Source organism: Protopterus annectens, chromosome 1.part2, assembly GCF_019279795.1.
Source record: "Protopterus annectens isolate FY-2018-M chromosome 1.part2, PAN1.0, whole genome shotgun sequence".
In the NCBI taxonomy this organism is placed as follows: Eukaryota; Metazoa; Chordata; order Ceratodontiformes; family Protopteridae; genus Protopterus; species Protopterus annectens.
The window spans coordinates 722,443,238-722,455,511 of record NC_056727.1 but is presented as its reverse complement, the minus strand read 5'-3'; the positions used below and the strand labels follow the sequence as shown (position 1 = coordinate 722,455,511).

At 40.7% G+C, this 12,274-nt stretch overlaps 1 protein-coding gene across 1 annotated transcript in view; it reads right to left on the bottom strand.

Moving 5' to 3' along the window:
- The window catches only part of LOC122792408 (kinesin-like protein KIF28P), a 1,102,337-nt gene that overhangs the window by 250,874 nt on the left and 839,189 nt on the right, over positions 1-12,274 (bottom strand). The window contains exon 16 of the mRNA XM_044060197.1: positions 817-924. Coding sequence (XP_043916132.1) covers positions 817-924 — 108 coding nt within the window. The remainder of the gene's footprint in view (positions 1-816; positions 925-12,274) is intronic.

The window sequence follows — 12,274 nt, the reverse complement described above, 5'->3', positions numbered from 1 at the left end:
AATACAAATAGGAACAATTAGCAATAATTGCATGTGTGTTTTATCCACTGACTGATTATTTTGTAATTTGGTACATGCTACTGAATCCAAAATGCAGCTTAATGTGAGCAGTCCAGGTGGACAGTCAGATGCCTGGGCCACTGTAAGTCATGTCTTCAGTCCTCTAAAATGCTTTATTGCCAACCATGTGTCAAAATAGGAGTAGCTCTGTAATACAAAATATATTGGGTTTATTTGAACTTTGCATAGTTAACTCAAAGTCACTATAGCCTCAGAGGGAAGGGGACTTTTCCCTTTAAAGCATCTTTGTATGGCAAGTGTGTTTTGACATCTGTGCACTCAAACTGCAGTCTTGGATTTGTATTCTTCAAGCTCTCTATTGCCTTGTCCAAGCAGTTCATTGGCAGACATGCTCACCCTCCCATTCCACCTCTTGGGGACTTTTGTTCATTATTTCAGTAGAGTCTGAGCTATTGTGAATGAGTTTGATTCTCATCTCAGAGTGTCTCTTGCTGCTATCTTTTTTTCTTAGATACTTCTAGTTATTTGTTAGTCTGCAATTCAGGGCACTCTCTCTCTTTCTTTTACTGCACCAGATACCTCCTCCTCCTCCACAGTCTGCCATTGCTTCCAGTGGATTGTCTAATGGTGAGACATGGCAATGAGGATTGCATACTTGTTATCGTCACAGTTGCAGACTGCAAGGGGGTGTCCCACAGTCTGCACTGTCAAGTGTCATGCCTTATAAATTAAACATCAGAGTGACCCCATAGACAGTAACAATAGTAATATACTAAGCAATGAGGTCTTACTCACCTGGCTAGTTACTTGATTGGTGACTTTCACTATAATTTCCTTTTCTAGATCATGACCCCGAGAGTCAGAAATTGCTAAATTCTTCACTTCTATCTCAAACTTCAGGTCCTAGAAAAAAAGGGCAACATGGGTGAGTTATGCATCAAAGGCATTTTTTGCATGCATTTAGCTTTGCTTTAATATAATTCAGTCATCTGCACTCTGTGTGGGCTGTCTGATATTTCCTCTGCAGTGGAGAAACAGAAAAAGATTAAAAATATATAACTAAGACGTGGCATCCATTTAACCTTCTTTAATAACTTCATTTTGAGCATAAACAGCTATTGATTACTATTCATAGGATCATAGGTTCATAGGTAGGTACTAGGCTATTGGCCCAAGGGCCTAAGGAAGCCTAGCCAACAAGGTTCCCTGGTTTACGCCACCCAAGAAAGTTATTTTCCTGTGCCCCTGTCGAGCAGGGCCAGAGAAGTGATCCCCGGGGTGTATTTCCTATTTCCCATCCACTCATCAAGATTTTTCTTGAAGAGTGCTAATGAGGAACTTTGCTTGACATTGATGGATAGTTTGTTCCAGAGTATGGGAAGTCTCTGGGACAGGAATCTATCCCTCCAGCATGTCCTGCTTATTGTGGTGACAAGGGTTAGGTCCCTAGAGCATGTAGCTTGGAGGGATTGGGATTTCTTTAGGTGAAGCATGTCCAACAGCTCTGGGTTTGACATAGCTTTATATGTTAGGCAGAGATCACCTTGGAGTAGGCAATATGCTACGGAGTAAAGCTGGAGTTTTTTGAGAAGGTCAGTGTAGGGCATCTGTTTGAGGCCAGTAATCCTCTTTGTGAGGTATTTCTGTGGCCTTTCCAGCTGCTGCAGATGTCTTTTGAGGTACATTCCAAAAGGGGCATTGTACTCTATAATGGATCTAATGAATTCCAATTAGAGGGGAACAATGACCTCTTTTTTCCGGATGAGAACCCTTTTGTGATGAGGTGTGCCACATAGAAGGATTTCCTGACTACTGTGGCGATGTGATTATCAAAGGAGAGACTACTGTCCACCTGGGTCCCAAGGTCTCTTATCACACATTCGGTATTAAGTAGACTGCCGTTTATGTGGTAGTTCATGGGTACAGCGTTTTTACCAAAGGAGATGACAATGTACTTTTTGGCATTGAGCTTGAGGCCATGCCTCTGACACCAGGCATCTGTCTCAGTGAGGCCCTTCTGTAGGATGTCCACATCATTTGGGGACTCGACTATGGCTCTTAGTTTGCAGTCATCTGCGAACTTCATTAGCCAAAGGCTTTCTGTGTTAGCCTGTACTTCAGAGAAGTAGATACCAAACAGGAGAGGTCCCAGGACTGAACCCTGTGGTACTCCACTTGTCACTGGTTTGAAGTCAGATTTGGAGTCTGCAACTTTTAGAGTGTCGGTTCTGTCAGTGAGCCAGTTGGAAACCCATCTTGTGATGTAAGGAATTATACCTAGTTTAGTGAGTTTATCTATAATTCCAGAATGGGGGATGATGTCAAAAGCCCTGTCGAGGTCAAGATAGGCTGTGTGAACCACCTTACCCTTGTCTACAGCTTTGGTGACTGCCTCAAAGAAGTCAATCAGGTTCAGGAGGCATGATCTGCCTTTCACAAACTGGGTGGGGTCCAGAGTTTGGAGGTTACCAATGTCCTTGTTTATGAGTTCCATGATGATACATTCCATGGCCTTACAGACCAGGCTCACCAGGCTAATAGGGCGATAGTTCCTGGGATCAGTGTTGGCTCCCCCTTTGTGGAGCGGGATAACTGTTGCTGTGTGCCATTCAGTGGGCACAAAGCCTGATGTGAGGCTATGACTAAACATGGTGCTAAGGTGGGGAGCTAGTTTGTTCTGAAGTTTTTGTAAAACGCAGCCTGGGATGTTGTCCGGTCCCATGGATGCTGTGTTTTTGGCTTTGGAGAGTGCAGCTTTTACCTGCATATTTATGATTACAGGGACCATGCATTCTTCCTGTATAGATATGGGCCATTTAGGGGATGAGAGGGGGGTAAAGTTAGCACTGAACCTATCTGTCAGGATGTTGGCAATATCAGTTGGTTCTGTAATTTTCGTGCTGTTGTGCAGTAACTCAGAGCAGATCTGGGTGTTGCCATTGAGATTCCTGACATAGCTATAGAATGCTTTGTGGTTGTCCTTAGAATCAGTGGCGATTTTGTTTTTGTAGCTAGCTTTGGAGGATCTTATAAGGGATCTTAGCTTCTTACTGAGGCTGACCATGGAGCTCCTCCACTCATGGGATTTTACTCTCTTTTGCAGCAGTTTCTTCCTTCTGTTGTAGAGTTTGTTTATGGCAGGGGACCACCAGATTGGCTTCCTTTTTTTGGAGGATAGCGTCTTCGTTCTGTTCGGGATAGCATGATCCATGCACTTGTGTAAGTGCTTATAGAGTGCATTTGTATAGGATTCAGCAGTCGTAACTGTATTGTCCATCTGCATGGGTGTCATGAAGTTCGCCACTTCTGTCTTAAAAAGCATAAATATGGCTTTGGAGAAATTTTTTTACTGTGGTTTCCTTAATGGGGGGTGAGATGTGGATATCTAGTGTGATTAGCTTATGGTCGGATCTGACCAAAGAGGAGTTGACTTCAGGTGTGGAACACCGGTCACTCATGCTGGTAATGACTAGGTCTAGGATATTGTGGTCCCTGGTGGGGGTGTGGATAAGTTGATCCAGGGCATTGGAATTTATGAATTCCAGAAAGTGTTGAGTGAAGGAGTTGGTACATGAGTAGTTTTCCCAGTTAATTGTGGGGTAGTTGAAATCACCCATTATTAGGGTGTTTGGTTGAACCCTAATATTTTTCAGTCTATCAAGAAAAGAGGGGTAGGAATCCTGGGGCATGGTGGGGGATCTGTAGCAAGCTACAATTTGGACTGCAGTTTTGCCCAAAGTTAGTTGCACTAGGATAACCTCCGATGCATTATGCTGAGCAACTAACCTGGAGGTGTGGATATCCTTAATGAATATGGACACACCTCCGCCTTTGGTGTTCTGGTCCAGGTTAGATGGCTGAAATGTGTGGCATGAGTTATAACCTGGTATTCAAGGGGTGCACTCTGGAGTCTTGAACCAGGTCTCAGTCACTGCACAGATATCGATGTTCTCCATTTTAAGGAGTGCCTCGAGGGAGTGCATTTTGAGATTTAGACTTCTAGCATTGAGTAGCATTACCCTTAGTTTTTGCTTGCCTGTTCCTGTTATGGTGGTGAATTTGTCATTTGAACCTTGCCTAAAAAAGGCACTATGGGGGTGGCAAGAGCCTTAGCCAGTATCCAGAATCCCAGGGGTGACAGGTGCAGGCCATCTCTGGCAAAGCATCGTGGTCTATCGACCATGTCGTCCCAAGCAGACAGATACTGGATCCCCTTGGAATGACACCAGAAGCTTAGCCAGTTGTTGAAGTCAATCATTTTTGTCCTTGTACTGTGGTATTATTCTGGGCAATGGCAGGATGCTACTCAGGGCTAGGGTCATACCTGCCTGGGCTACAAGATCAGAGAGCTCTTCCATGTCCCTTTTCATGTAGTCCAAGGAGGTACGTCAAAGGTCGTTCACACCAACATGGACAATGACAGAGTCATATTTGTACTTGTTGTGGAGTGACATAAGTGCATGGGTGGTTTACCTTCATAAGTGTGTTATGCACTTATGCGACTCCACTTTGTGCGAAAGGAGGTTTGCAAAGTTGCAAAACCTCTACAAAAAAAATTGTCCGAATGTGCAATGGGCGAATGCACATTGGCATTCGCTCATTGCAGATACGACATTGTGGGTGCAGATTGCACTATAGTGGGGATCGGGAAATGATCCCATTCCCCATTGTAGTGTGATCTCAGAGTTGGTATATTAAAGTAGGGGGGATGTGGGGGGCAGAGCCCTCCACATGGGGGTGCAGCGGGACTTGTTCCCCTGCATTATGATGTGTCTTCGGCGTTTTAGTTCAAAAGTCAGCGAATCAGCTGTTCGATTTGCTGACTTTCGAACTTCTGAGAATGTCGAAGTTTAAATTTCGCAGATTTGGTTCACCCAAATGCATGATCAATATTGTCCATACTGACAATATGAAGGTAAACCTGCATGGGTTATGTGGCGGATCCTGGCACCTGACAGGCAGCTGACAGTAACCTTCTCCTTGTTTAGACTGGTGAGTGGGACATCAGTGTGCCTGACTATGGAGTCGCCTATGACTAGTGTGTTGGGTACGCTGTTTTGCCTTATGAGCTGTGGTTGAGTGGTACACTGAGTCTGTGGGCTATGTGTCATTTGGGTTGTGCTGGGGGTGGAGGTTGATTGCATTTCTGCTTTGGAGGTCTCTGCTGCTTAAGCAGATTATTACTGAGAGCCTCCGCAAATGTTTTTGTGTTTCTATGTGTGGATTTTGGCGGTGAAGGTTTAGTGGGACTATGTGATGAGTGTGGTGTGGTGCAAGTGTTTACCTTCTCCTCTTGACTGTCAATTTCAGTCTTGGATGGAGATAGCTTTACCTCCAGTTTGGCTAGATAAGTGCATCTCTCACAGGTTATAGTGTTGAGTGGTAGGAAGAGAGCGTTGTCTGTGTACATGAGGTAATTGCTACATTGCCCCAAGATGCCCAGATTCATCAGATAGACAGGATAGAACACTGGGAGCTGATCCTTGGACATGCCTGAATAAAAAATTATTTTCCTCTAGACAAGTGAGGAAAGTGAGTACAAGAGCTGTTTTTCTCTAAGCAAGTGAGGAAAGTAAGTACAAAAACTGTTTTCCTCTAGGTAATGAGGAAGGTTAAATGCTGTAGTAATTTGTAGCTTATTTAGTGCTTACAACAAGTTCTGAACAAGTGCTGAGCACGAATAATCTGTATCTGAAGTAGACTAGTTACAGGAAGGAAACAAATGCAAATGCGGCTTTTAAATCAGAAAGTTGAGAGCGATGGAAAAATTGCCCATATGGCCAATAACTACAATTTCTGGGCCAGAAACCACTCCTTATGTTGTAGATAGGTTACCTAGTGCTTACCACTCCCACTGATAAGCTAGAAGGCTTCCCTCCAACACAGAAAGGCTTGAGGGGCTCAGGAGCTTACAAATAGTCCTGGATACAGCAAATCTGTATCTGGACTAGACTAGTTACAGGAAAGGGTGGAAATAAGTGCAAATGTGGGCTTTTAAATCAAAGTTGAGAGAGATGGAAAAACTGCCCAAATGGCCAAAAACTACAACTTCTGGGCCAGACCCACTCCTTATGTGGTAGATAGGTTACCTAGTGCTTACCATTCCCACTGATAAGCTAGAAGGCTTCCCTCCAACACAGAAATGCTTTGGTGGCTCAGGAGCTTAGAAACAGTCCTGGATATTGCAAATCTGTATCTGGACTAGACTAGTTACAGAAAAGGGTGGAAACAAGTGCAAATGTGGGCTTTTAAATCAAAGTTGAGAGAGATGGAAAAACTACCCAAACTGCCAATAACTACAATTTCTGGGCCAGAACCACTCCTTATGTGGTAGATAGGTTACCTAGTGTTTACCACTCTCACTGATAAGATAGCAGGCTTCCCTCCAACACAGACAGGCTTGGGGGGGCTCAGAAGCTTACAAAACAGTCCTGGATATAGCAAATATGTATCTGGACTAGACTAGTTACAAGAAAGGCAGCAAACAAGCGTAATTTTTTTTTTGCTCAGAAGCTTACAAGCAGTCCTGGATACAGCAAATCTGTATCTGGACTAGACTAATTACAGGAAAGGTGGGAAACAAGCGCAAACGTGGGCTTTTAAACCAGAAGGTTGAAAGAGATGGAAAAATTGCCCGAACGGCCAATAAACTACAATTTCTGGGCCAGAAACCACTCTTGTGGTAGATAGGCTACCTAGTGCTTACCACTCCCGCTGATAAGCTAGAAGGCTTCCCTCCAACACATAAAGACTTGGGGGGCTTAGAAGCTTACATACAATCCAGGATACAGCAAATCTGTATCTGGACCTGACTAGTTACAGGAAAGGCAGGAAACAAGCTTAGAAAAATTTATTTTTTTTTGGTAAGTGAAAAGGGAGAAAGGAGAAACAGAAGATAATTCAAAATTAAGGACCTAAGTGGCTTGCCCTTCACAAATGTTATCTCTGTATTAGGTAGAATGAGCTAGTGACAGTAGTCTGGAATAGAGTTGGGACAGAGCTGAACAGATGAGACTGGTAGGAGTGTCTGAAGTCAAAATATGATCTCACTGTACTCAGTTGAGTGAGCAAATGAGATAGACCCAGGAGGAGTGTTCAAACACAAATTTACAGGAGGGGAGGGCAATTCCAAACCCACCAAGGTTAATATCAGAACAAGAACAGGGAGGGCGGGCAGGATGCAGAGACAGAGGGAAACCACAGTATTCTATGAAACAATTAAATATAAAAATAAATAACTAAAGAGAGACACAGACCACAATATTCAATGAAACAATTAAATAGACAGAAAAATAAAATGCAGTACAATCTTTAACACCCTAATTTGAAATGGATGTTTCTGATAGTTAAATATTCTTTGCTAACCAATTGTGTCCCACGATGCTCTTATATAATCTTTATCATTTTTGCTATATACTGTATATCTTTTGGCAATTCCAAGATTGTTCCCTGAGTAGCACATTAATATTTCCTATGTAAGCCTCTGTGTGCTATAAATTTACTTCAATTCTTTCTGTATGTTTTTTTTTCTGTTCAAAAGAATATCTTCCAGTTAGAGCAGAAAATTATGACTCTGAGTTATTAAACAGCTGCCTCTTCGAGAGACTGATTCCTTTATTCTATTTTGCCTTCTGAATGATTCTGAGCAAATCACTTAAGCAAATTGTGCTCCTGTGGTGCCCCTGAAGAGCACACATGTCCAGTGGGCTTACCTGAGTAAAAAAAAAAAAAAAACTACAAATTTATAATTTAAATAAAATTTTTACACTACAATTGTCTTACTGATATATTTAACTTTAGATAAAATTATTTTATATGACAGAGGTGTAGGTCAGCCTAACTGTAGATGACGATGCTTCTTTTTAATGACTATTCTCACACTAACTGTTGCAGTTTGTTTACTTTTTGTCTGAGCAAACACCATTCCAAGAAGCACAACAAAATCAGCTAACCACTTGAATAGGTTGTTAGTTTTTCTCTGAAGCTGCATTTCAAAAGTGAAAGAGTTTATTTATATTTCATTGTATCACTACAAGTTAAAGGGGTAACAGCATACCCTGTATAAGTTATTTCTTTTGATAATATTAATTTTCAAAGGGTGCATGGGCAGTATTGTCAAATATAGCTGAGAATGACCACAGGTTTTCTGGGTACATTCATTTTACAGGATGACCCTCCTATCAAAGTTGAGAACAATTCTGTGCAAACTCTGTGTCCATGAGTGCTTTATGACCTCAGTGATGAGCATAAACTTTGCAGGCACAAGAGAAAAACAAGATGCATAGCATCAAGAATACACAATTCCGTCAAACACTGCCATACACAGAATGACACCATGACAAAATGACAAAGGACTTATTTTAGGAAACAACTGTAGTGACTTTGTTATGACAATAAGTTGACTGCAAAATCATGTCATGCAACAACAACAACAACAAAAATGATCTGTTGGATGCATAACTAAAATGCATAAAGGTTATAAAATATTAAAGTATTTTAATTAACACTTAATAGACAATTTGCATATAATATTTAGTCTGAGGTCCTAAGACATCCTATGGAGTTTAGACACAAGGGAGACGAGTCATTACACTTAAAACACAGTATAAGCATCTCCTTTCCCATTCTCTTCTACTAAGTAAAATATGTTCATGACGTGTATTGACCAGCATTGGCAAATACAATTACAAACATAGACATTATCTGTAACTAAGGATGGCTGAGATAGCTGACTCTCAGGATTTTCTGCTACTACTGAATCATTTCTGAAGTATAGTTAGTCTTCAGCTTTGTAGTGAGTCATTTTGCCAGGTTTTCTATATGCATGTCTCATGTATTCTTAAACTCTGTCCCCATGCAACATGATGAATGACTTATGCATAACCAGCAAATCACGTCACAAAATCTACTTGCATTACCAAAACATGACTTTGCAAAACAACGTTCACTGACTATACATTATCAGATTGCCCAGACACCAAAACTTACCTTCTATAAAGATATACCCATGGGCGCCAGAACCATAAAGCAGGGGGGGGGGTGCAGAAACCCCACACAGTTTCAACAGCTGCCCAATGTGCACTGAAAGTGCTGTTGGAGTAGCGATTACATGGAATCATTTGCATTTCTAAGGAAACCACAAGCTCATGTAGCTGGAAAATGACAATTTGAGCAATAAATCATCATTTTCTTGCTGCCTGAGCTCACCGTGAACATGGAACTGCCTGTGTGAGTGTTTTCTAAGGCATACTGATCAATATCTTTCATCAAGAGTTTTGGATAAAGCCAAAAATAAGAGCGGAATAAAGGCTCAAAACTAGGGACAATTTGTAACTATTACTTATTCATTTAAAGTTTTAACAGAATGGGTTTCACATTAACATGCATTTTCAGAACAATAAAAGTATGAAACGTTAATGTCTGGCATTAGTGGCTGAATGTAATCCTCTGCATACCTCTCAACTTTTTTTTTAAGAAATCTGGACAAAGCCAAAAATGATCAGGGGATAAAAGGCCAAAATCAGAAACAGATTTTTAATATTATTCTTATAAACTCAGAAAGGAGTTAGAACAAAGGGTTTTGCACTAGCATTAGATTTCTGAAGGGTATAAAGTCCCAGACTCAAATATTTCATTAAGTGAGCATAATCCTGGTTTGCCAGATTTTATGAAGACCATACCTAAAACATGAGGCAATAATCTGGACATTCTGCAAAATTTTGGACAGTTGATACATACAGATCCTAAGTGATTTACCAAAAAATCAAATATTTTACAAGGGACATGACAAAAATAGGAGGCAAAAGCAGGCATGTTCTACAAAATTCTGGACAGTTTGATTATCGACTGATTGTCGTTTGTTTACCAAGTAAGCAAGACCCCTTTCAGACACAAGCCAGGATCAATAGCAGTAAAGTAAAGTAAGACATTGAATTCATGTTACTATTTCATGCAGTTGAGATGTATTATCTACAAGTAAGTTTAATTTCCATAAGCTGGTGCAGACTTGCATGTTTTTGCCTTTCACCCACTGATACCAGGATAGACTTTCACTCTCCTAATGGCATGTTTTAGGCAGCATTTTTCACAGTGGTAGATTTCACTGGTGCTAGACTGATTTATAATGTAGTAATCATTTTGCTGTATTTAATTATTCATTCATTCATTCATTCATTCATTCATTCATTCATTCATTCATTCATTCTCTTGAACCCACTTTATGATGTTGAAGTTCATTATGAGTGTAGGCAGGGATGTCCTGACAAGCTATGAGAGTAAGCCATAAAAACAGTTTAGATTCATCGATGTTCCAAGGCCAACTAATCTTATGATGATTCATGCTTTACTAATACTTTCCTTCAGGCAGCACCTCCTTTCTCCATGAGGCCCATACCAGTACAACCCAGAGTAAATTGCAGATACCCATCCGCTTACTAGTTTATGTTTAAAGATAGTGAATCACACTGCTTAACATGTTAGGGAAGTTTATTTCAAAAGACTGTGAGGTGCTGACTTATAAGCAGGCCTCCCCACTGTGTTGTATTTATCTGATGTTGAAGATTTAGGCCCCTGGTTCAGATATTGTGATGATACTGGACTTGTGGAGAAACAGGAGATCCAGGACAACTAGGTCTCTAATGGTGCAGTAAGCAAGAGAGCTCTCACTTCAAAAGTCTGCAAGACACTGAATAAATGCAGAGAGTTTCCTGCCTCTCTTGGTAGCTCAGGGAATTTAGGCCTGTGATTTTATTTGCTTAGGAGCCTTTGGGATTTTTTAAATTGTTTGATATGTTTAGCAAGATACATCAATGCTGAAAAATGTTGACTATAAGGGAGTGATTTCCTCTTTAGACTGCAATGATATTCTCATGGCAATTAGGTGGGCTAAATAAAAGTCTTTCCTGACTACAGTTGTCACATGATAGTCAAAAGAAAGGGAGCTGTCAGCCCAGGTTTCTAGGTCCTTGACAAAATTTTCATTTTGTAGTGGTGTGTGGGATACACAGTATGATTAGGGGAGGGGTTGCATATCAAAAGTGACACTATACTTTTTTGCATTTAGTTTGAGTTCATTTTTATTACACCAAGGGCTTACTTGGGAGAGTTCATTAAAGGGAGTTTGGGTATCATAGGGTGACTTAATAACAATCTCCAATTTGCAGTTATATGCAAAGTTTAAGTGCCAGTGGTCTTGGTCCTCCACTTGGAGATCTGAGAAGTAAATACCAAAACAAGAGGTCTCAGCACCGAGCCCTGAGAAACACTGTTGGTCACTTTCATGCTTACTGATGAGGCGTCTGCAGCTCACAGTGTAAAATCAAGCATTGTGCACACTTTTTTATCCAGGTGTTATAGTGTTTTGAAATGTTTTATGCAGATTAACAAACCTTTTGATAAGCTGTGTGATGTACTTAAATGGGGAAGTCCCTGGCAGTACTACTGAATATTTTGACTCTTGATTTTGGTGAGATGAAACCCTTAGAAAAGGACTCCATGGAACCCATTCTGTCCACTGCACCCACCCCCTATGTGTCCCCTACTTTTCCTCCATCCTGGCATTACCACACCATTTAGATAACGTTTTATTTGTTTTCACATACTCTATTAAACTTCAGATTTTTCCTGTATTGTTTCACTATAGTCTAACTGTCCATGATTATACTATAATAAATGAGGAGGAATTAATCAAACTAAACCAGAGACCTCAGCCACCCCCCAAAAAAAAATCCATTGGGCTCCAGATGCTCTGATTTAAAATCTTTTTTCAAACCTTTTGAGAGAAATATGGCATAAACAAAAATTGTGGCTAAAGAAAGTAATTCATTTTTACACTTCATTTTCTCCTGCATCCTCTCACCACTCACTCCCTGAATGGCCAAGGCTGCAGTGTCATAACTGTGCAGAAAATAATAGGAGTGAACTGATAGTCTGGAGGCTGCTTGGCCTACAGAAGCCATGAGATTTTAGATGCTGTAAGGTACATTTTATATTTTTCCCCAGCCTTTTGTTACAATTATGACATGGACAAAAATCATGACTAACTAAAGAAATTCAGTTGTTTTTTCTTTCAAGGAAAAAATAAGTTGAGCCCAAGGCTTAATGATCAAAGCTGACAAAAAGTAGTTCCCAATAACCTGAGAAGATAAGTGCTTGTAAAGAGACAGGAATCGTGGCTTAGACTACTGTCTACCTCCATGTCAAAAGTAAAAAAAAAAGAAAAGTAAAAAAAAAGATAGTCACCTCTTGTGTGATG